General features: G+C 39.1%; 1 protein-coding gene across 1 annotated transcript in view; it reads left to right on the top strand.

Moving 5' to 3' along the window:
• LOC127644655 (BMP/retinoic acid-inducible neural-specific protein 3-like) overlaps positions 1–26,401 on the top strand; it is a 123,236-nt gene that overhangs the window by 20,493 nt on the left and 76,342 nt on the right. The window contains exon 2 of the mRNA XM_052127958.1: positions 22,558–22,864. Coding sequence (XP_051983918.1) covers positions 22,593–22,864 — 272 coding nt within the window. The 5' untranslated portion in view covers positions 22,558–22,592. The remainder of the gene's footprint in view (positions 1–22,557; positions 22,865–26,401) is intronic.

Raw genomic sequence — 26,401 nt, forward strand, 5'->3', positions numbered from 1 at the left:
ATGCAATGACAAGCAGAACCCCACAACACAGTTTTATTCTTTCTTTTTCTTTGTTTGAAATATGAATGAAGTCCATTTACAGTAAGATTTCACTACTTTAGGCACTTACTTTATGTGGCGGGGCAGTGGTTGGACAAAAATTACACTAAATGTACAAAATGAAGCAAGATAAAGAGCAGACTATGCCACCCCGTTTCTATGAACGGGGAAATTTCATAAGACACACAGGTTCGCTACCACAGAGGACAAGAGACGTGGATATGAATACAAAACTATTTTTATTTTCACAACAATAATACATTTAAAATGTATAAAAACAGGTAAGAGTTCTCACTGCTTCAGTGGGTGCCAGACCAAAAAAATGGAAAATAAAGAGGAAAAACTTTCAGGCTGAGGCTTACCAGTAGGGTGGCTAGCTGCAGAGTGAGTATCCTAAGACCACACCAACACTCACACACACACTCACACACGCCAAGTGAGAGAAAGGCAAGTGCCAACGGCAAAACACTCTGTGAAGGAAACACCACAAAAAGGACAAGGACAGCTAGCTTCCCTACACCGGGGGCCTCCAGTTCCTGAAACAAACAAAAAAACAATTGATTTCACAATCAACAGACACGCAGTTATAGTAAGGCAGGTTCCAATGCTGAAGGTCAATAACTGGCGAATTACTGGCCACAAGTTCGACAGACGGGTGTAACCCAGAAAGGTTTACACTAAATTGCCAGTAAGGCCTGAACAAACAATAAAGCAGCCAACTGCTATAAAGAAAAAAAATAATAATAATGACCCACAAACAAAATAAGTCAAACAATACAAAATAGAATTGACAATTAATTATACTTCAAACAAAATCAAATCACAAAACAAAAAGTAATTCAACTAGGAAAAGCACAGACCAAAGAAAGCAACAAATTAACAAACAAACAGTTGGTAGCGATATCGCAAAAGGTGGGGCTAAGGTGCAACATTGGAAAGTCTCACACTTAGTGACGGCCCTGAGACTAGCCACCCTTCACCAAGACCACCAGTATTACCGTAAAGCTATTTAACAAACAAAAGAAAACAAGTCACACTGTAGTATGGAAAGCAGCAGAGCAAACAGTGCGACTGGCTACAGAACCTGGCTACAATAAATACACCACCACTTTAATAGTGTGTGTGTGTGTGTGTGTGTGTGTGCTAGCAGCAACATTAGCCAAACAGCTAGTACATACCTCCCAAAGAGCTGCGTGCGCACGCAAAAGTGAATCTGACGATGACGCATACCCAGGTGGCCCGAAATCCGCCTTAAATAGGTCAGGGACAGCAGCCCATTGGCTGTCACACCCATCAGTCATTTAATAAATCACACATAATAATAGGGTGGGTTCTAACCCGCCTTGCCACATTTAGAACTGTTACTTTAAAGGATAGTTCACACGATACATTTTAATTGTAATAATTTACTCCCCCTCAACATGTTGTTTTGCCTGTGGAACACCGCACCTTCATGGAACATCAAAAAGAGTTGTTAAGTAAAACGTTAGGTCCCAATTCACTTTCATTGCATTTTTTTCTTCTTCTTCTTCTTCTTTCAAACAGTCTGCTCCAGTCAGTCTGTCCAACATTTATTTTCATGCTCAACAGACGGGTTGTGGGTTTTGAACAGCAGCAGTGGTGTACATGGTGACAGAATTTTCATTTTTGGGTGAACTATCCCCTTGTAAATTTCCAGTATCGACTGTAGCAGGGGTTTTCAAACTTTTTGATGCAAAGGATCTCAAAATATCATGATCCCCTAACAAAGCCAAAGTTTATATATATATATATATATATATATATATATATACAGTATATATGTATATTAGGGCTGTCAATCGATTAAAATTAATCGTGATTAATCGCATATACAAATATTTGCAGAGAAAGCCCCTCATATAACAATAATTAAATATATAAAGTTTATATATATATATATAATTTTCAGAGGTTTTCATATATATATATATATATATATATATATATATATATATATATATATATATATATATATAATATTCAGATAATTATAATGCATTACATTCTTGTGGCAGGAGAGTTAATCATTGATAAGACAATACAAAAAGCGGCTTTAGAATATAATGTATTGTTTACTACCATATTATTGATCATAAATCAATCATTGGCATACAGTTCACAGCAATCCATTTCACAAGTGAATTTGTCAATCAGTTGGAGATTTATTATGAGGGCTTGTTTAAGGGCCCGTCAAATTACACTTACGTCAGACGTCTCGAGTATGTTGCTTCATAAACATAAAATGTTTAGGTCGCTGTGTCAAGTTAAATATAGTTTAATACTCAATCTTTAAACAGATCTTGAGATCCCTTAGATCTCATTTGCGCTCCTTCGAATGTTTTGAGCGATTTGTTGTTCTCCCTACTGAAGTGTTTTCTTCACTGTAAAAACTGTGTGTTGCTCATACAGCTGAAATTTCACTTACTGCACTCTGGAGTAAACAGGTGGTACTACAAGCTTGCAGTTCTCAGGAATCTTCCTTATTATGATCCGTGGGCATACGATTAATTGCGTAAATTTTTTTAACAAGTTTTGAAAAATTAATCGCACTGAATTAACGCGTTAAATCAACAGCCTAATATATATATATATATATATATCTATATATATATATATATATATATATATATATATATATATATATATATATATATATATATGGGGGATGTTGGGTAATGTAATAAATACCAGATTATGATCCGTGGGCATACGATTAATTGCGTAAATTTTTTAACAAGTTTTGAAAAATTAATCGCACTGAATTAACGCGTTAAATCGACAGCCCTAATATATATATATATATATATATATATATATATATATATATATATGGGGATGTTGGGTAATGTAATAAATACCAGATCTTATAATTGTTTTATGAATTGGGCATTCCCACGCTGATAAAAATTACAGCATGTTTTACCTACTGTAAAATGCCCTGTAAAACAACCCCTGGCAATATTAATCCCGTGTGAACTGAAATGTTGGTAAAAAAAAATAATCGAAATCAGCACCAGCACTTGAGCCCCTTAAATATTGCTGTTTTTAAGTTCACTTAAACATTCAGAGTGTCTGAATTGGATATTGCAAGACACACTTCACAACTGTAGATAACGATTGTGTTTTCTTTTGGTAAGGATAACTAGAAAGGTAAAACATATTTTTTTTCATGATTCGAGCAGACTGAGTACAGGAAATGTAGTCCCGCATTTCGGAACATATATTCCGGAGGGACAAATAAGATAATGTGAAGGGATTGTCTATATATTTAATTGATGAGCGTAATGTAAGATTAGGCTCTTAATGTCAGCAATTTTGTTGTGTTAACCAGATATTCCAATCATTAGACTTACCAATCAAAACGTTCATCTCAGACATAATTGGATTTGCTAACCAATCACATTTTCCATTTCAGTTAGGGGCGGGACATTTGCAGCATCTAATGCTTATGCACACACATCCCTGGAGTAGGGCTGAAGAGTCTCTCTTTTTTTTTTCATGCCAAAAGTAAACAATTTGTAAAAAAAGTAAACCATGCATAAATGTCCCTACTTCTTGGCATATATCACTGAAATAGATGGCCTGAAAAATCACACCTTTCTCTGTGACAGACACAGCCTCCATAAACAGCAAAAAAATAAAAGTCTTGGGAGTGCCCCATGCTCTCTGCCTCTCTTATTTTTATGCATTTGAGTTTGCTGACCTTGGCTTGGCTGACATGTCTTTGGAGGGTAGGATTTTGGAAGGGTGTTTTTGAAGGGATGCAGAACCGTCTAATTCAGTAACTAAATGAATCTAGCGGAAGTTAGCAAAATGTCTGAAATTATTTGCAGCTCCTTAAATTACAAAGGCAAATAAACAATAACTGTATATTAAATATAAGTTATGAGCATGAAATGTCTTTGTAAAGGAATGAGCTCTATTTGGTCTTTAGGGTCTGTAAATTAAGCTGTATATGTGTGCTTGAATTTGGGTCCATTACCATGGCTAAGCCCTCTCTCAGCATGAAGCCTATTAATCATACACCTTCATATCTAACCGACTTCCACTGAAGTCTACTTTTGAAACCGAGTCCCAAGCTGAATACGCACAACAAATAAAAGGTTAAAAACTGCCTGTGGATGTGGCTGTTTTAATGTTCGGAGATGTCTGTTTTAAAGTTTTAACTTTAAGAGCTGTTATCAATGGCTGCCCATGGGTACAGGGGGTTGAGCGGCTTATGATGTATGGAGGCATGAAAGTCAGCTGCCAATATGCAAAATGGGATGAATGTCATTATCTTTTGAGGACTAATGATGTGAGAACTGCCAGTGTGAGCCGGGAAATGGTCCATCATTCTGCTGAGTGCTTTTCCACCCCCTCAAACATCATTTCAATCCAGTTTTGCCATTGCATAGAGGGACCTCTTCTCCATTTTGGCATGCTATGGAAACAGAGACTAGAGAAACAAAGCTCTGATGAGACTAGCGCCAGTCTGTAGAACTAAACATTTGGGAAACAATACCCAATGATTGGTGGGTATAAATGAATCTCGGATGATCAGCAAAGTTGAAGACCAAGAAAGTGCAAAAGCTATAAAACTACACAACTATTGCAAATGCAAAAACAGATAGACAAAACACACAATTACATGCACACATAAGTGAGGTTGATTCAGACTGGTTAAAGCTATTGAAAAGTGGTCTGTTTTGGCATGACATCTCTGTCAGTTGATCCTGTGGACTAAGCATTTTGGCGGCATACCCTCTGGAGTGATGGACCATAAAAGTATACATGCATATATATAGTATATATCTGTACATCCTACTGTACATCGTAATATTGCAGTTAAAATGTTTTCAGGCATCTGAATAATGAGTTAGAAGAAATTCAAGACAAATGCATGGATTCAAACTGCGCAGACATCCATGCACACACAATCACCCTAACACTTGCTTGCATGCACATATCGAGCTCAAGACACATTGTACATTAAGCTTTTCATATTCACCAGCATGGACATGAGATTGGCCCTCAAAAGTTGTTCCTTAGCATGCAAAATGACCAAGAAAAGCAAACAAACAAAAAAAATAACATTTTCATAAACAGTATCTCTTTTTTCATCAGTAAAAATATCCTTTAACATCCAAAAACAAGATAAATGTACTTGAAAAGCTAAATTTCATAAGATATTGAGACTTGTTTCAGGAAAAAACACCTTGAATTGAGTATATTTGTCTGAACTCACTAGCAAAGTTTTTATCTTCTTTTAATGTATAAACTTTGACAAATTATTTCGGAATTATGCTTAAAATAAGATAAATTATTTGCAAATGGAGCAAGAAAAATAAAAACTTCAACATATATTCTGTGAAAACAAGTCATATTATCTTCATGTATACTGATTTTGTTTTAAGAAAACTTCCATTTAGATATTTTTACTGGAAAACAAGAATGTTTTTTAAAGATGTTTTTTTTTTTTTTTCAGAGCAACACCAGTTTTTTGTGTTTACATTTTGTGTTACAGAGACAGAGAGACAGAAATCAGAACCTGGCCCCCCAGTGACACTTTGTTACCGATTACATTTACTTACTTTAACCTACATGTCCACATTATAGGACTCTTGTTGATATCCATTGATGTGATCCCTATCTCTGATATACATTCACCAATATCTGTCACGTATTGGAATGTGTGTTTGCAGCTAAAGTGCTATTCCATGAGGCATGCATCACTGTTACTTTGGCCATTAATGTTCATTGACCCTGATGGAACGATCCCCATGCAACAGGAAAAGCATTTATCCATAAACCCTCTGAAAGCTTAAAGTGCTGTGCCCTCCACTCACTATGGAGTGAAAAGCCAAATAACCACTTTTTTCCCACTGGTCAGAGTAATGATTTTTCTATGGCAACACAATTGTTCTTTTATGCTACAGGATAGCAAATCAAATGCATTCACGCAGTCTACCAGAGAAAACAAATGAATGGAGAAAATCTCATCCACAAATCTTCCAGCCTTGCAAATCTACAGTGATCAGCCACAACATTAAAACCACCGGCCTAATATTGTTTTGGTCTCATTCTGAGTAAATTCTAGAAACTGTTGTGAATGAAAATCCCAGGAGATCAGCAATTACAGAAATACTCAGACCAGCCCATCTGGTGATTTGGAGCATGGCATAATTGTTGGTGCCAGATGGGCTGGTTTGAGTATTTCTGTAACTGATGATCTCCTGGGATTTTCATACAAAACAGGCTCTAGAATTTACTAAGAATTGTGCCAAAAATAAAAAACATCCAGTGAACGGCAGTTCTGTGGATGGAAATGCCTTGTTGTTAAGAGATTTCAAGAGTGACCAGATTGTTTAGAACTGACAAAGTCTACGGTAACTCAAATAACCGCTCCGTATAATTTTGGTGAGGAGATAGCATCTCCTAATGCTATTCTGAGATGTGGGTTGGGGCTGTTTTGGCGATACGAGGGGGACCTACATAATATTAGGCAGGTGGTTTTAATGTTGTGGCTGATCGGTGTATTCACCCATGCCATAACAGCCTACTGCACTCTACATGTTAACTGATGATATCTGAGATGCATAGTGCTGTTGATAAAACCAGCTGTGACTTACGCTGTCTCCGTCAACCCCCAGCGCTAAACCCCGTCAACCCCACCTTGGCACTCATAATCTCAGTAACTCCATCCTCTAAAGGTGTTAGCTACTGCTGCCAGTTTTTCCCCTCCAGGTGTACATGACTTGTTCTGAAAAGCACAAGTGTTGAGTGGAGAAACAGCCATAGCAAGTTGATGTTGTGATTAGAGTGATCAAAACTGACCAGTATAATCATTCTGATCCATCAAGCCGTCAATAATCTTTGCTGGCTTTCAAACATATGATTTACGCAGCATGCTTACGGTATGTCCCAAGCATAGCTGCATGAGACACTGGATCTGTGGTGATGACAACGGCTTTAGGCTGTCTTCGATGGAAACATACCACAGAACTACCAAAGAAAATAGTTCCGACTTAATACATAATGTGGACAGTCCACAACTTTGACAAATTTCTAATTCACACTCATTGCCAATGATAGTTTGCTCGATAGAAGTACATTAGCCTGCTGCAGCTGTGCCAATAATGATTCAGAATTACATTCTGTGATTTACTCTGAGCAGTACCTTGGCAAACAGACTCCGACCCTGCTGAAATATGCTCCATTCCGCTTTGAGAAAAGTTAAGTAGTGTTAACAAAGTACCGGGTTGATGCAATTACTGGATTAGGTTTGCCAGGTCAGTGGCATCAAACCATTGAAATAATATGGTTAAATAAATATACAAGAGCTGAACTGTATGTACAGTAGGTTTTCTGTCTGTGAAATAAAAGAAATATATGAAAGAATGAAATAAAAAGTACACTGCCTTGTTTTTTTTTAAAAAAAAAAAATGCCACCTAAAACAAAAGATGCTTTTTTTTGTTGGTCACATTTCAGTCAGATTCTGACATTCAGTACTCTTTAGGTTTAAATGGGTGTGTAACGTATTCAATGGAAAGGAGGAGGTGAGAACCGGCTTGATAATATAAATTATAGTTTAATGGTAAACTTAAAACAAAGACACAAACACATATGACGGACATGTCCGTTAACGATCTCTCTCTCCCGCACGGCCCTCTGCAGTCAGCCTTTAAACCTCACGGAGGCATAATTAGCCTAATACGAGACCGGGTGTGTAGGATCACGACCCGGCCCCGCCCTCCGCCCTGCCACATTCCTCCCTCGTTCTCTCAGGCTGGGGAGCCCCCGGCCTGACGTACATCCCCTCTTTCCCTGGGGAGGGCGCCTTCCGCGCTGACTGCCGGCAGGTCATCCCCATCTACCTGGACGAGGGAGGGGACAAGGGGAGGGAAACAGAAATGATTAAAATGGGAGGGTACTCCTGTAACAGTGTAGTACCCCCCCAAAAAAACTGTAAAATTTAAAAGAGGATAAAGGCGAATGCAGAGCGACAGTGAGAGAGAGAGAGAGAGGAGAGAGAGATGAAAAAAAAACGTACTCGCCAATTCTCTGATACGCCGCAGCTTGTTCCTCGGCCACTCCTCCACACATTATCGGACAACAGCCGCACCTCTCCGGGTGGATCTGAGGCAGTCCTCCAGCCCCTGGCGGACGTAACACCCCGCCGCGTTCTCGGGGAATAGAAGGGGTCTCCCCGCCCCTGGCAGCGGTTCTCTCGCTCCAGGCGGTCGGCAGTGAGCCCCTCCCTGCTCGCGGTCGGCGGTCTTAAACGCCGCTGCGTTTCAGCGGCCGGTAAGGCGACTCCTCCGCCCCTGGCAGCGGCCCTGACCGCTCCAGGCGGTCGGCTAGGAGCCCCTCCTCCCCTCGCGGTCGGTGGCCATCGTCCTCGTTCAGGTGGCTGGGCTCCTCGTCCCCCGTCCCTGCTCCGTTGGGGTGGACGGTAGTGGCGAGAACTCTATTACGGCGTATCCCTCCTCCTTCCCGGGCTTCGGCACCAATGTAACGTATTCAATGGAAAGGAGGAGGCCAGAACCGGCTTGATAATATAAATGATAGTTCAATGGTAAACTTAAAAAAAAGACACAAACACATATGACGGACATGTCCGTTAACGATCTCTCTCTCCCGCACGGCCCTCTGCAGTCAGCCTTTAAACCTCACGGAGGCATAATTAGCCTAATACGGGACCGGGTGTGTAGGATCACGACCTGGCCCCGCAGTGGGTTATTCTCATTTTTAAATTACATGCATAATAAGCTGAATATCCTGAACCAGACTTTGTCTGGCTACGCGAAGCTAACCGAATCCTAACTCCTAGTTAGACTCCCTGATAACTGAGGTGACAGATTCAGTACAGCACAGCTGCTCTCTGAACACCATGGGCAAAACTGATCATTCTGTATAGTCACTTTTGGTTTTTAGCTCTTGATGTTTCTGATTAAATCAGTGAAAGACCAATAAACAAGGTCATGGGCCAGTTTTTTTTTTTTTCTAGAACAATCTTTAAGGGAAGGTTTCTCAGCTGCTGGAGGGTAATGGACCTCGTTCTGCACTGTGGTAGATTTATTGACTATTTTAGGTTCTCAGTTCCCCTGATTAGTCTTTGCTCACTACATCTGTCTTCACTCATTACCAAACATGTATATGGAGCTTCACAATCACCCTGTGTCTGCCAGAGTTCATTACCCACAAACCAATCATGCAATTGGCCTTTTTCACTGTGAAAAGCCCTTTCAGGTGCGACCGAGATGTTCAGCTGTAAACAATGCTTGTGGCATTCTCCAGATCCATAACAGTTGGTGACAGATCTACAGCTGCCGTTCAATATTTTTACGTGTGATTTGATTTGACGGAAGTCACAAGACTCTCCCTAGCAAATCATGTTGATAGATAAAAATAAAATCAGGTCAGGGAAGTGGCGAACACAGACAGTTGGAAAATAGCGCACTAAAAGGACAGTTAAAAGTAGCACTTAAAATTTACTCAAGTAAAAGTATAAACATTTTTAAACTACTTAAAAAAAGGTCCAATTCATGGGAAAAACTACTTAATTACAGTAACATTAGTATTTGTAATTCGTTACTTTACACCACTGCACTTCACATATACATATACAGTAAGCGATAAAAATGACCTAATGTGAACAATGACAAGCAAAACGGATATTATGTACATAAAAACACATTCACACACTTAAGCATAGTGAATGGTGTTGTATCTGCCAGTCGAATAGCTGAAGGACAAAAGGTGTGTTTGTATTACTGCTTCACATCGATCCAATCATCCTTCCTCACATTTCTCCTCTCTATCTTCTATTCCTATATAAAGAGTTCAAAAGCTATGGTGACCACTTGAACAAAAGCCAGCATAGTACATTATAAAACAAAAGATAGTTTCAGGTATACAACTTTACTGCTGTGGTATACTGTTGATTGATGCTACTTGGATTACGAGAACATAAAAACTGTTACAGCCTCAACCCAAAGACTTGACTCCAACTCTGCTTTTGAAACATTATTTAATTGTGTAAAGCTTTCTGATACATTAGCTTAAATAAAGGATGTTATCTCGGTGTGGTACACCAACGTTCTAATAACTCAAGGAATCGTTTTGAGAGTGTTAAGGTACTCATTACATTTGCTGCAATTAATAAACAGCTTCAGTTTTCAGGTTTGCTGGACACAATTTAGTATTGCTCCCTCAAAGGAATCAACAATATGTATTTATGATTGCATTAAGTGGAAATAACTGTTGATGTTTAGGATTTAAAAAATTCAGGAAAGAACATTGAGCTAAGTTTTCAATGTCTGTAGTAGGAGCATTAAAGGCCATATGTTATTCAAGAGCATTTTTTGTGTGTGTAAATACTGTTCAAAACTGCATGACCGAACAGTTAAAATAACATAAGGATATACATTTTGTATTAAGAGTTACATTATCTGCTACTTAATTTACAAAATGGTATGGTGTGTGATTGTGTGTATGTGAGAGAGATGTATTTTCTCATCAGTTGACATGGTTTAACCCTCTGGGGTCGACGGACAAGCTGGCGCGACCTGCTGAATATTTTCGTCAATACAGCAGAAACAACATACAGATAAGTGTAAGACATCATTAGAGACTATAAAGGGTATTTTTTATTCGTGTACACTCACAATAACAACAAAACCTTGTACTTTTGTAAAGTAAAGAAAATAAAAAGGGTGAGCTTTCAGCTGTCTCTGTGTTCACGAGCATATTTCTGAAACACGTCACAACAATTAACTGAAACTCCGCGAATACTTATCACACAAACATGAAGCATATGTCTAAAGAAAGTTTAAAATTTCTACTTTTAAATAAAACATTTTTTAAACAAATATTCTCCTGCAATGTAATCTGTATGAAACAAAACGCTGTACATTTTTTACCGGTTCATCGAATTATCTCTAATGTGATTACACCCACCAGCAGGGCTCGCCACTCATACGCTAATGTGCTGAGGCGATCAATACAAATGGTAAACGCACCCGATATTGAGGTTTAATTTAAACAGAATTCATTCATTTTTCTGCGCGTTTGTAATGATACACAGGTGAGGAAACTCCAGGATATTAAGGAAGAGTTAACATTTTCCTCAGAAGAAGAGCAGGACTCTGATGAACGTTTGTATTTTGAAGAGAGACTTGATCCAGCCGAGGATACAATTCTGGATGTCATTCTGGAGACTGTTTCCAGACTTGCCAGACAGGATTCAGAGTATTGACATTTGAAATATTTCCTAATAAGCAAGTTTTAGTTACATTTAAATGCTGTTTCGGCTAAAGCAGGTATTTAAATTGTATGATGTATGATATAAATATGATATGTACTATGGTATAAAAATAATATGAATGTTTAGAATATATGTTATCTAGTGTTTATGCTGCCTCATTATCATCAACAACATCATTATCATCAACAAAGCTTGTGCTTGCAAATGTGTGTTCAGGTTAAATGAGTAAAATGCACTTTAAATATACCCATATTAGAAAATCACCATCTTATAATGATTTCTGAAGGATCATGTGACACTGAAGACTGCAGTAATGATGCTGAAAATTCAGCTTTGATCACAAATTGCATTTTACATTATATTCAAATAGAAAACTGTTCTTTTAAATTGTTAAATAGTTCAAAAAATCACTGGTTTTACTGTTTTTTGGATCAAATAAATGCAGTCTTGGTGAGCAGAAGAGACTTCTTTTAAACGGTAGTGTAGGTCTAAAATTAAGTAAAGTCTTTATTTAAAGAAAATGTACAGTCAGATTACTTCTTTTAACTTAAAACTTGATTTTGATAATTAAGTCTCCTCACATTCATTCTCTTTCTGTCACATTCCTCATTGATAGGACCAGGGGAGGGGTCTTTGTCTTCTCAGATGTAAATCACCTCAATATTCATTTTAGTTCATGCCTCCTTGCATATAACATTTCAACACTAAAATTGTCTTACAAAAGTTAAATTAGTATATTGTTTTGTATGAATGAGTGATCAGGATGGTTTTCACATCATTTTGTAGAAAAAATTCTAGGCTACAAGATCCAGTTCTCAAAAGTCTTGTGGACAAAGGTTTATTATGTGTTATATGGCCTTATTTCAATGACTTAAAATTATTGTTTTTTCAAAAACCACGCATAAACGTTATTTTCTCAAAAATACAAACCTGTACATACATGTTGCTCACATATTATTGTAGCCCAGTTTGTATTGAATACAGTGTTATCAGACTTTAGCCATTAATGTGTTTTTAAGCAACTGAAAAAAGCACAAATGTCAAGGCATGTCAAAACTTCTCCAGGGCCCAAAACACCCTCATACCCCAGAGGGTTAATGAAAAAGATTAAAGAAATTTTGATTCGATTAGTTTTGTGGTCCAAACAGTTGTGAAAAAACTACACTAAACAGGCCTGCTTTTAATGATACATTTAGTTTTTATCTTCATGTATATCATCCCTATTTGACAGGAATGCCCAACAAGGGCACCAATATTATGAAGGCAAAGATCAAAGGTTTTGAACACACATTTTTAATGTGGTTACTTCTCAAAATGCTCGAGGACCTCTGGTGTATATTATCATGATTTGTGCACTTTTGGTAATTGTTGCCACTATGAGGTGACCATGGCAATGATGTGGGAATGTGTCCTGTGTGTACTGAAGATGATTGTCCTATGTGTGTTTCTAAAGCTCATCCTCTCATTAGTGGCAGGAAAGTGTTATAGGTGTGTGGGAGGTCTGTTTGCACAGGGACCCTGGTTTTCCCTCAATTATCAAAATTAGTTTGCCTAAGCTCTGGCAACAAACTTCTGAAAACTCGACGAGGGGCTGGCAGTAAGTGTGCCAGGACGTATTTAAGGATGAGGCACGGAGCTAATAGAATTAGAGCAATATGCAGATGCATTTTTATGGAGCAGTGTTAATCTAATAAGCAACCTGGTTACTTATCTTGAGTGTGTGTATACTCTATGTGTGTGAACAGTGTTTTTTAAAAGTGTGATGTATCAGCGATTACACCCCAGTGGAAGGCTGAAATGGGTTTCTGAAGATACAACAGCTGGACATTAAGGCATTAAGCGACTGTTACTTGAACAGTATGATTCAATCAGGATGTGAAATCCAAGTTTAATTTTTATTTTTGAAAAGAAAAATGTACGCTGACATTTTTGTAAATTGAGAATTTAAGAATCTTCACACGGTTATTTTCCATGTAACCACAGTTCAAAGTGACTATGTTTGTCAAGTTAAAAAAATAAAGCACAATAACACACAAAACAAAAATGTCATGAACATAGTCCACACAACTTGTGTGCAATATTCCAAGTCTTCTGAAACCAACAAAATATGAAGGTAAAATAATGCTTAAATGATTTGCATGCACATAGTAAGATTTGTGAAAGCATGAAATAAAAATGCAAGAGTAAAAATAAATTGCATACAAACAGAATGTTTTGTAAAGGTGTAAATCAAGTTGTAAATCAATTCACTGATAATCTTCCCTGTTAACTCAAGCTGTTATACTGAGAACCATTGAAACCAGGTTGTTCAGTCAGTGAATTGAACTCAAGAAATATAATTCCAATTCCTGAACCGGATTACTGAACTCTGATCCAGGTCTTGAGTTCAACTCACTGAATCAATGATCTAGTACTAGATTTAATGGCCCAATTAAAGTCAATATTATTAGTGAATGACATCATAGGCTTTGGTCAGTTTCTCACACAAATCTATTGTATTGCTTCAGAAATTTTAGTATATAGTGCACAAGTCATATTAACATCTAGGTTACTAGTGTAACCCCCATTCCCTGATGGAGGGTCCGGACACTGTAGAATCCAGCAAAGGTATTGGGTGTTGCCAAGCTAGCTACTCTACAAATGTCTACTAGAAAGGTGCCATTGGCCAGTGCCCACTAGGATTCCACATTCCTTGTAGAGTGTGCTCGAACCCGCAAGGGGATGGGAACGGCCTGGACCCGATAGGCCAATGCGATGGTGTCAAATACCCAGTGGGTGAGCCTCTGTTTGGAGACAGTGTTCCCTTTCCGCTGTCTGCCAAAGCAAACAAAGAGCAGCTCAGAGAGTCTAAAACTCACTAGCGGCTCAAAGAAGGTTCTCTGAAGGCCTGTAAGGACCACGGAGAGATCCCATGAGGGGAACAGGCATGGCCTGGGAGGATTCAACCTCCAGGCACCTCTTAGAAACCTGATAAGCAAGTCGTGCTTCCCTACATACACCTTTAAGGTGGAGGAGGACAGTCGCCCCTCCAGATTTCCTGCAGAAATGAGAGCACTGACCCAACTGTGCACCTCTGCGGATCTTCAGATCAGGAAGAATACTGGTTTGCTAACAGACGGCACTTTAATGTGTAAAGCTGAGAGGTAGAGGGAGCTCTGGCTTGGTTGATCGTTTCTATGACAGCTCGTGGTAGACCGCTTAGATCTTCCACATCCCGCCCAGGGGCCAGGCGTGGAGATTCCAGAGTTCTGAGCGCAGATGTCAGAGGGTGCCCCGACCCTGAGAAAGAAAGACTTTCCTTAGGGGAATTTGCCAGGGAGGTGCCGTCTCGAGGAGAAAGAGGTCCGAGAGCCAAGTCCGAGTGGGCCAGTACGGGGCCAATAGAGTGACTTGTTCCTCGTCCTCACTGACCTTGCACAGCACCTGTGCAAGTAGGCTCACTGGGGGAAATGCGTACTTGCGCAGCCTCTGGGGCCAGCTGTATGTCAGAGCATATGTCCCAAGGGGACTTGTCTCTGACATGAGGGAGTACCAGAGCAGGCAATGAGAGATATCTTGGGAAGCGAACAGGTGTACCTGTGCTTTGCCAGAATGGTCCCAGATCAGCTCCCATTGGCGTGGACTGCAATGGAGTGCAGAAAAGGGAGAAAGCCACTGGTAATGCGGCGTAGGATCCAACAACAATGCTCTTAGAGATGAGTGGAACAGTAGTGAGTGTCTCAGCTCACTGATCACACAACCGCTCGGCTCCGAAGAAAGAATCTGACTGAACAGATGCACGATCCCCACCATTTATACCCGTGTGTCTGGGGGCGGGACATGCAAATTCGGTTCTTCAATTTGGCTTTGGCCTTTTTCATATTCAGGGGTATCCAAGGCTCTCGAAAGAAACCCCTTGTGTCACTACAATCGACACAACGTTGAGTGAGTGACAGAAGGGGAACTACTTTTATTGTGCTTTTGTGTCCTTTTGGAGCTTGACAGACATGGTCATAGTAAGCAAGAAGTTTCTCAATATGTGTTCCACAAAAAAAAAAAAAAAAAAAGTGAGGGTGATTAAATTATAACAGAATGTTAATTTTGGTGAACTATTCATTCAATTATCAAGCACTGGTATACCAAAGAAGGCAATGATAACATTAACCATCCATAGGTTATTGTGCTTAATTCTAGCATACTGTAAATGCCTGTTACTGTTGCTGTGTTTGCTCTAACTCTTTATGTTTTCACTCCGTTGCCACTGAGAACATCTGGTTTATATATCGCTGACAGAACAATTGATTAATTTGCCATAATGGAGTAACACCTGCTGTACCTTGTCAGAGAGAAAATTACACACATGCATGTAAATATACACAAATGCACATTGCACATAAGAGTTCAGAGAACCAAATTATCACACTTTGAATACACCCTAAGGCCTCAATCGTTGGTTGTTTTTCTTGAATGAGTGAAAAAAGATCGTTTCTATTTAAATGTGGCAGAAGTTACTGTTATAGAGGAAAACTCTAAATAAACTGTAATGAAAGCTTAACAGGTTGAGTAAAATCTGACAGCTGTTAGGAGCCGGTTGCATGGTTATTATTTTTCTCTGATCTAATGAGGCATCTAAACAAAATTATTTGCAGAGGCAGAGGTAGAACTTTCACTGGAAGAATTAGCTTACGTTTGGATTTCTGTTTTGGGAGGTGTAGCCACACGTAATCGTAAGAGTACTTCAGGTGGTGGGGGTTGCTGTGTTTAGAGAATGCGGAGTAGGAGTATCTGAGTTCAAAAGGACAGCCGGCCTCATGGTAATGCCTGTGCACCTGCTTCCTCTGCTCACTCAGGACCAGTAAAGGTCTACAGCTGGGCTAGACAGCAATTCTTGCTTTGCTTTGTATAATGGATGAGAACACATACTGGAGAAACCTTTTATTAACTTATGACATTACATGAGGATATTTGAGAGCTCTGCCATGTAGAAATCTGTTACAAGGAATGCTAATTCTTTAAAAGTAGTCCATGTGACTTGTGCGTTGTGGCTTCTGAAAGTGTTACTCACTGTTAAATCATATCAAAGATCAACTTATGCATACAGAGCCAGAATCAAAACAAAATCTGGGTTGTGAACATTGATATATGTCTCTATATTGTCTATAATGTATTTCATACATCTTTTTTCTTAATAGTTTCTTAAATATGGCAACATGTCAATAACATCAAACCTTACTGGTTCTTGTGTCGTAATGAATTTATTTTCAGATAAAAATTCCTTCATTTGATTTTATGACACTTCTGGGTGCTTTGTCAGCTTTAAATTGGGTCATTATCAAATGGTACTGAATGGGAATCAGAAATTGCCATATACTTTAAAAAAATAAATAGTCCCTATTCACAACTTCAATCCTTGTCCAGATGCCACTCGTTTATCACATTCAGGACAAAATGAGCAACAACACTGTAAAGGATTTAGACGGACAAGGAGGAGACGAGAACCGGCTTGACAATATAAATAACAGTTTAATGTAAAACTGAAACCAAAGTCACAAACACACATGATGATGATGATGATGATGATGATGATGATGATGATCAGCTGACTGTAGACAATCTCTCTCTCCTCTCACCACCTTTCACAGTCTGCCTTTATCCCTCTTGGAGGCTAATTAGCCTGATAATGGACCAGGTGTGTAATCACGATCCGGTCCTGCCCTCCACCCTATCACAAACACATTTAACCTCCTAGAGTAAATCACTGTTCTCAGAAAATATTCTTATCTCTTATACACATTAGAGAAAAAGTCCTACGAGTCAAAATTGACAGAATGTTTAACTAATCCTTTAATTCAAGAAGAGCTTGCACTACTATGTGAAAACCATTCTTAATTTAGTTACTAAAAAGGGTAGAATAGCAGTTAAATCACAGCGATACATGTTTTGGCCATTTTAAAAACCGACTGCTGGGCCACTTTTGGATAACTTCCAAAATCAACACCTTTGATGGCTTAGATGTTGATTCTGCTTTGTGCATGAATCGAGAGGTGAAATTGAGTGTTCCTCAGCATAAATTATGTTCCCATAATCACACATGTATATAAAGAAGGGATGTATGGTTGAAAAATATGCATTTTTGGATGATACATACCCAATTTTTGTGAGAATCATTTCATGCAAGTATGCCGGAATGTAGCTGTTAAAAGCCCATTGATGAAGATTAGAAGGTTGCTGGTTCAATTGCTGCAAAAAGTGAGCCATATGTGATAAACATTTCAGCTTTGAGCAAGGCGCTTAATCTCAGGATGCTTCTGGGGGAGTGCACCTAAAGTAAGTGCAGGTCACTTCGATCAAAGTTTCAAATAAATGATGACTTAAATATCATTTCCATAAGATCATCCACACTAATTGCAATAACTGGCTAATTGAAAAAAATAAGGAATACAATTTGAGAAAGAAACAAAGTAAAATTTTGCAAGCATTTTACAGATGAGGTTTTTATCCCCCAGAGATGTTCATGTAATAATTTTCATACATAACAAGGCAAAGCCTCAGCTGAGCTGAATTAGCCAGATTCCTCATAAAGTACACTGACAACAGAATTTGCAGGTGCTGCATTCTTTGAACATAATGAAGAGTGATGAACAATCATTGGAGGTTACCGAAATACTAGCAGGTGCACATCATGAGTCATAGGCTCTTTTATAAACATTGTTAAGGACACTGAAAAATCCAGTGGCAAAGTGAAAGTAATTACAGTGTTATTCAAGAGCAGTTATACCAAATTTCCTGGAGTTTTGTTGTGTTGTTTCATGTGAAAAGCTATGTGGATATGATAAACAAATAGTGTACATATACCATTCATCTGAAATTTCCACATGACAAAGACACATAAATTGTTCCCTATTCACAGCTTCAGTCCTTGTCCAGATGCCACTTGTTTGTCACATTCAGGTCAAAATGAGCAACACAACTAACCTCCTCAAGAAATGTACTGTTCTCAGAGCTTGTTTATCCCTCATAATCATATACAGCTGTTGTCTCTGCCAGTGCTCAAGCCAGTTCCTCAAACCACAATATAATCATTATCAGATCATTTAGATATAATGTTTTCTATTCTGATAATCATATGCTCAAGCCTTAGCTGTCTGGGGTGTTACAGTTTAAATTTCAAACAAGGATCAGCCAAGGTATTTCAGATCAAGAGTAGACCAGATGGCTGTAACACCTAAAAATGGACAACAACATTTAATTAGTGCTTGCAAAACTAGCATGTGATGGAATTAGCATTAATCTCTTATCTGCTGCTCAGCATGGCAGACCCACTACCAACACACAGAGCCAAGATAGAGCAATGTCAGCAAGAGAAGACAGGGGATGCGAGGTCATGTGAAGAGAGAGGAAGAGAGAGGTGTTGTGCATCCAAATAGTCAAACTTGCAGAACATCAGTATTCATGTAAAAGCAGATAAATAAAACCTAGATGACTTACTGCAAATGCCAAGATTCATATGTGTGCAACCAATTGACACTTCACTATCCCATTTGGCCACAGGAGCTGAGGAGCCATCAGATTCAAAGTGCTGGGATACATAACAAAATAACTTACAGGAAATGTAAGTAGGAGTGACCTCAGAACTTTGAGATTACAAAAACAAGAGGGACCCTCAGGTGGTGGTTGAGTTAGTACTTGTGTTTGAGATTTTAGCCATTCTGTCAATGACATATAGGCCTTTATTTTAGAATGAGGTTTTTGCTCTTAGTTTGATAAATAGCATGGCATTTATCTCTCTCAGGGAGTAGATAATACCAGATCGGAGTGAAGATGCAGGCCATGGTGAATTTGTTCTGTTTACAAATGTAGTGCAAAAGAGTAGTGCTCTTATTTTCTCACACCATTAATTTTATACAAGGGTGCAGGTTTGGTTTGAAAGTTGCTAGGGACATAGCCTACCGCAAGGATAATATTCAAAATGTTGGTATTCTTTAAAATAACAACAAAAACAAAAGTATATTCTTAGCATCTTAAGATCCTGACACACAAAAAGGTGTCTTCCTCCAAATGGCGCTTACTGGCCAAAAAAGCAGAATCCTCCATTGGGCTGCTTGCAAAACTCAGTAAATTTTTCACTTAGACAGGAACATTTTTATTCAAACAGTAAAAATAAATAAAAAAATTGTATAAAGTAAATGTTTTTTTTTTTTTCAGTGTAGTAAAATTGCCCACAAACTTTCCTTAAAGTTTGTTGGGACATGTCCCTATCATCCCTACCTAAATTTACACTTAAGATTTGATCTATTATGATTTGCCTCTTGTATGTGTGTAGCAGGGTGGAGGGCGGGGCCGTGATTCTGCACAACCCTCTCAACCCTGCTCAACATGCTAGACAGCTACCACTTTAGGGCATGTTTGTAATATGCAAAGCCAGTGTCTATGGTCTCTCATTGTTTTCAGTATACGAGCAGTAATATAATCTTATATTTGTGCGATTAATTTGCCAGCTTAGTTTTCGAATGCCCACACTCTTCAAACAGTGTTGATTTTTTACAATTTTGCTTAATTTAAATACAGAATTAAATATAAAGGTATGCTTTAAGCACTGAATAATCAAGAAATTGCTTCTGACAGACATCACTGCTTTCAGCTCACAGTGATTGACTCGTACCCAGATTTTTCTGCTTCTTATTTGCATAAAGTTTTTTGATGCTCTAGGTTACTCCCCACACTTGTGCCGCACCATTGTTAATCCCACAATCCACCTCAAGCGCGTGGCCCTCCTTCCCATAAAAATGTAGTTGAAATAAACGCTTGCTTACCTCGCTCACCACGTGCCAGTGGAAACGTACGGTTACACACTAGGTAAAAATCAGATGGAATGTTTGACGCATCAGGAATGAGACTACATAATATCCATTTGGAAGGCATGTAGCCTACTACACAGTACATACAGTGATGACTATTTAAATTATATCCACCTAACATCGTCATTCTCCTGACCGTGTACGTCAGAGAGCCATCAATAAGACGTGGAGGAGCAGGGACAGGAGTGGCGGGATGAAGCACAGAATGTAAAGAAACCACATCGACCGGGAGGCCATGAAGATATGATTAACGACTGCTTCCGCTGTCTCCCTCGTTGAAGGTAAAGTGAGCTGCCTTCGAGAACCAGTCCACTACAGTCAAAATTGTCAATGTTGCCAGGGGAAGAGGGGAGAGAGCAGTGACCAGGGTCTTAACGAGACTGGAAGCGGTTGGAGGAGCCTGGCTGAGAGTTCACAGGATGTTTTGTTAGTTGTGCAATTGGATCAAGCTGCAATGAAGTGACGTACAGTGATCGCCTAGTGATGCGCTAGTGATGGCCAAAAGAATCGTTGTCTAATGAGCATGTGTGTTTGAATCACCTCAGGATGACAAGCAATGTTAGACGAGTGACCCCACTGTAGGACATGTGTCCAGACAGATCATGGAAGAAATAACCAACCCACTGGGCACGCGGCTGGTGACGCAGTGTTGCGTAGCGCCATGTGGACTTTGGCCTTCACCTCCCAAGATACCATGCCCACCACATGAGTTGCGACATTTAGTGCAACGAATATACTCTAGGTTCTTATGTGCTGTCCAGATCACAAAAGGTACCCCCAAACCCTCTAACCAGTGATGCCACTCGCCCAAGGCCAACTGTACAGGCAATAATTCTCAGTTGCCGATGTCGTAATTCTGTTCAGCTGGGGTTAAACGTTGTGGAAAAAAAGCACAGGGATGCATCTTTCTGTCTGAAAGGGAGGGCTGGGACAGGACAGCTCCAACACCAACCTCGGATGCATCCACCTCCACCATGAACTGATTTGCGGGATCGGGAGTAATTAGAATAGATGAGGAAGAAAACCACTTCTTTATTTTTTTAAAAAACAGTCCTTCGCTACCGGGGACCAAAAGAATTACTGTTTTAAAAACTGTAATTCCTAATAAACCTCCAATAAAAATTTGTGAAACCCAGAAAAAAGCAATACCTTGTGAGAATCTGGGGATGACCAATCAGAAACAGCCTTTACCATAGTCGGGTCAGTGTTGATTTATCACATGATTACTTACCCAGCCTCAGTATTGCCACTAAAACATTTGTGGAATCATCATTTGAAGTCTGTTTGAAGTCAGAAATATACATGATGATGTGATTAAAGCATTGAATCCAGCAGAAATTCTTTCATTAAAGGCATATTTTAAGCGCTTATGATGACACACGTCACTGCGTTCAGCTCAGAGTGATTGGCTGGTGCCTGCATTTTTCATTCCTCGTTTGCATAAAGCAGAGACATTTTAACTATTTCGTCACGCTCAGCCCAGTTTTATTTTTCGAACTATATGCTCTTCTCTAATTGCCTTTTAAAAATTCACTATATTCCCTTGCTGTGGTTAGAAATGATTGCAAGGTTGTTTCTGCATCGTTAGGAATCCAAACATGCATTTAGTCCCTCTGAAAATTAATTTTCATCATGGATTTAAGGGGGATTATAAATGTCAGGGAATATTTCCTCCTGTATAGAATTAACTGTTTGATTTTGTTTGCATTGGTGCATGAAGCATCCCCACTCACTCCCAAAACCCGTGTCTACCAGCCAGCGGGATACATAATCTATGCTCACTCATTAATATTCGGTCCCCAGTGGCCCTTCGTTTTTTTTACATACACGTAAAACATTAATTTTAGACTTGTGTTTTTACCAATTCTGCTGTAAATAACTAGATGTAAATGGTAAATGGTGTTTTTCATGGCTCACGGTCCAAATTGTCATCTGCTCAAGAGCAGAAAAGGGAGGCAGGCATTTTCAAGACAATGGTTGAAACTCCTAAACTGAATTTGCAACTAACAAAAACGTTTCTTGGATTTGCTATATTTTTTATCTTTATATTTTTGAGTTTATCATTTTCATGGCACTGTAAAACATTTTTCTCAAATAACCCAAAAAATTGTACTGGTTTTATTCAAGTCAAATATATCTCATATCTGAATCAACCTGACAGCATATGGTTAAACAAATGAAAGTCATTTTTAAGAGGTCAGGTAGAAATAGCTCCTTGATGAAAAAACAGCTCATTTTCAATTTACAGTGTATAATTTCTCATACTTGTTTAGTTTGTTTAACAAATTGTGTTTATTTCATATTTTTTATTTTTTGCAATGCTATGTTATTCATATGCTATATTGAGCTGTACTCTACTATAATTTACAGTTTAAAAAGTAGTACCTTATGTTTTCACCCTGTCTGTGCAGGTCAAAGGGATTGGCAGAAGAATGCTGGAGGCAGGATGGCGATGTGTTGGCAGAGAGCTGCAGTTGTTAGATGGTTCCTCTTGATGCTCCTGTTGCATTGGGCACCTCTGTGCTCACTGAGCTGGTTCTTGGCTCTGGCTGAGCCTCTGACCCAGAAAACCTCACCTTTAATTTCCATCTCCGGATGGAGCAGCGGCCAGCTGGACTGGCTCCTGTCTGATAAAGGGCCCTTCCATCGCTGTCCAGAATATACAGAGTTCAAAGAACGCATCCAACAAGGCTTCTCCACACGCTACAAAATCTACAGGTTTGTGCTGCGAAGATTATCTTATTAATGGAAAATACCATCTATCCATTGTCCTCTCTGAATTGACAAGCTATTATATAACGGAAAAGAATGCTTATATTGTCTTTTTAAACAGTAAGTAATAAGCGAGAAAGTGGTCCACACTGATTCTGCATACCTTTATTACATCTCTGTAAAAAATTAAATAAAAATGGATTTAAATATGGTAAAATTCCTTAAATAGAGTTGACTACAGTCTTTTTGGTAGCTGAAATCATATTCAAATTAGCAAAATGTTTAAAGGAATAGTTCACACAAACATGGAAATTCTGTCATAATTTACTCATATTCATTTAGACATTATGGACATTTACACAGGGCAGGATCATGGTCCACAAAGGTACGTGGGCACATGTCTTTTGCGCGATTTAAAAATAAATTAAAATGTAAAATTGTGTGTATATATATATATATATATATATATACACAGTACTACTTTGTATTTAAAATTTAGCAACTGATGCATGGAATGTTCAAGGTATTTTATCATTATGTGTATTCACTGTGAATCAAACACGTGACCTTAGCACTTATTACTCTATGCGCTCTAATTATTTTGGATGGTAATCAGACCTCTAAAGCTCCAAAAAGAACAGACAGTCAGTATAAATGTCATCCGTACAACTCTAGCTGTTATGTTCATGTTTTCGATACGATTGCTTTTGGTGTATAAAAGATACATTTTTGCATAAGTGCAATAAGTATTTTTTTAAATATAGGCATCACTTCCAGCCAGCAGCAGTATAAGTGTGGTTGGCATGTTCACGTGACGTGCGACACACCTGGAAGGGCAGTGCTTGTTGGCTTTGGTTTAAATCTGTATTTGCATCTTTTTCTTTACTCACATTGGTGAATTTGTGAGCATATCCAGGATGTCTCAACTGAGAAAAGAACGTGAGATGGCATCCATGACATGCCAACGTGAATTTGTCACATGAGAAACCACTTGAATTCAGTGCTCTTGTGACCTTTTCACACCAAAATTGATCGTATCACTTTAGAAGACATTCATTTCTATCAGGAAGACTCGCAGACTTGAGTGAAATTGAAGATGACATTTATTTGATTAATATAAAACAGAAAAGTAATGTCTCTCTTTGGCGTAGGCCTCGTCTGGCGGTCCGAAATTGTAGTACTTGGAACCGTCATATCCTGCCGAAGATAAGAGGCAGGGGTGAGGAGCCTACCCCCAAAAGAGAGAGAATGTAGAAAACTACCCCCAAAAGAGATTGTCCGATTGGGTACGAGCCAGGTCATGTGTTCATTTTTTGAATAGAAAAAGCCGTGCAATAGGGAAAGCCGCGTTTTTTTTTTTTCTCCCTTCTCCTTGAGTTTTATTTTGTCCTTGTGTATTTTCTCTTTTTCTCCTTGAGTTTGATTTTGTCCTTGTGCATCGAAGGCCCCTGGTTGTGTAGAATCTTTGCCAAAGACAAACAACGTGGTATACGGACCTACGTTAGGCCGGCACTGCTGTGCAGTGTCTTTGTTGAAAGATAAACAACATTTGATATGAAAACCCTCCGACGAGGGGAAAAGTTGTTTCAGGTATCTTTGCCGAAAGGTGAACAACGTGCGTAGAGCCATACGATAAAGACGTTGCATGCAATACCCTTTGTAGAAAGATATTCCATGAGGCTCAAGCCCTCGAGGGAGGCCCTTGTTTAATGGTCATCTTTGCCAAGGTGAACAGCATACATAAAGCCATACGATAATGGCGTTGTTGTTGTGCAATACCTTGTTGAAAGATATGCCGTTATAGTTCGAGCTTTACAGCGAGGGCAGCTGGCTTGTGCAATACCTATGCAAAGGAACCATGCTTGAGATTATTGAAGCCCTGGCAAGGGTGGTAGACATAGTTATGCGCTATCCTTGCGAGCAGTGGGCGTGCTTGAATTGAATTGGATGTGCTGGGAGAGAACCACCAACCACCACCAGATATGCATGAGAACTTATGGCTGATGGAGAGTTGAGATTGTTTGAAGATTTGCGTTAGGTTGACCATTTCAGGTACGATTGGGGAGACCAGCAGCCGAGCACCTTCATTGTGGATTCCAGTATACCTCGAAGGGTGCCAGTAGAAGCTGGTCTGTAGAACTCCTGCGAAACGAGGGAGGTAGTCAGAGATTACATTGAAAAACCCAGGAATATGTCTGGCTGGGATAATGAAGTTGCAGGAAATGGTCTGCCATGTCAGACGTCTCATATGGGACATGATGTTCGAGGAGGACCAGCCTTTATTGATTATAGGGATGACTGCGGAATTGTTGCATAACTACGATGCGTTTGCGTGTCTGAAGGGAACCCATATGACGCTGGTCATGACGATGGGTGTGTAATAATAAAGGGCTCTTTTAAACTTCTCTTGTTGATGTAGCTTGCTGTGTCATCACAAAACACATCTGTTCTGGGAATGTATTTTCTATTTCTGTACTCAAACATATATATTACCCCATATAGGATAAAGAACTATTTAATTGGAGGATATAGTGGAATGTTGTTTTGCTGGACCATATAATGAAGTGCTGTATGAATAAACGTGGAAGGATTTGATAGCTTCGGTCTTCGTGTCATTTCTTTCTTTTCTCAGCTGAGCCGCATCGAGATGGGGATTGCAGATTGAGAAAAATTTACTAAAAATGTACCTGTGAACCATAATCCTAGAAAGTAACCCCTGAATCCTAGAATCATTCGTAAATAGGGACATGTCATCCGGAGATTCACGGCAGCCATCATCGATTGATAGGTAGGAGAGGTTGTGTATGGAATGAGCTAGTGTGAGGAGGCGGGAAACGATGGAGTGGCCTTGAGGAATGATAAGCATGGCAAAATTAAGGTGGCCTGATAGGGACTGTTGATTGCGTTATGAGACCCAAACTGACCAGAGAACGACGTACAAATGGACCTGGAACTGAAAAGACATAGCCCTCTTCTGGAAAGGGGGCGGGGAGCGGCAGCTCATTTGCATTTAAAGAGAAATGCACAAAATCAGCGTGTTTTTGATTCCACCCTAAAGAGACATTTATAACATTGTATAGTTAATGATCCATGGGGTATTTTGAGCTGAAACTTCACAGACGCATTCTGGAGACATATTACATCTTGTAAAAATGGGCATAATAGGTCTCCTTTAACAGTAACAAGATTATATTAATGAGCTTGACTTGGCACAGGTTTTATCCAGTGATTGACAGACCTACTTACCTGCTACTAAAATGTAACGTCCCTGACCATGCGCATTAAAAAGGAACGGCTCATACCAAAATGCTTTGACACTTAAAAGTAATGTAGTTGGGCTGATATGACTGTTAGACTCTGAGCGTTGAAATTTGGAACATGGATAAAGCTCCAAGTGCTTGAAGATCCCCATAGATTGAAACGTGGTCTGAACAACAATGAGTGAATGATTTAAGAAGACATGCCATACGAATTTCTGCACTTAATGATGCCTGAATGATAATAAAATGTAAATATGCCATAAGATAGGAATTACTCGCTGTA

The sequence above is a fragment of the Xyrauchen texanus genome, chromosome 6 (genome assembly GCF_025860055.1).
Source record: "Xyrauchen texanus isolate HMW12.3.18 chromosome 6, RBS_HiC_50CHRs, whole genome shotgun sequence".
Classification (NCBI taxonomy): domain Eukaryota; kingdom Metazoa; phylum Chordata; class Actinopteri; order Cypriniformes; family Catostomidae; genus Xyrauchen; species Xyrauchen texanus.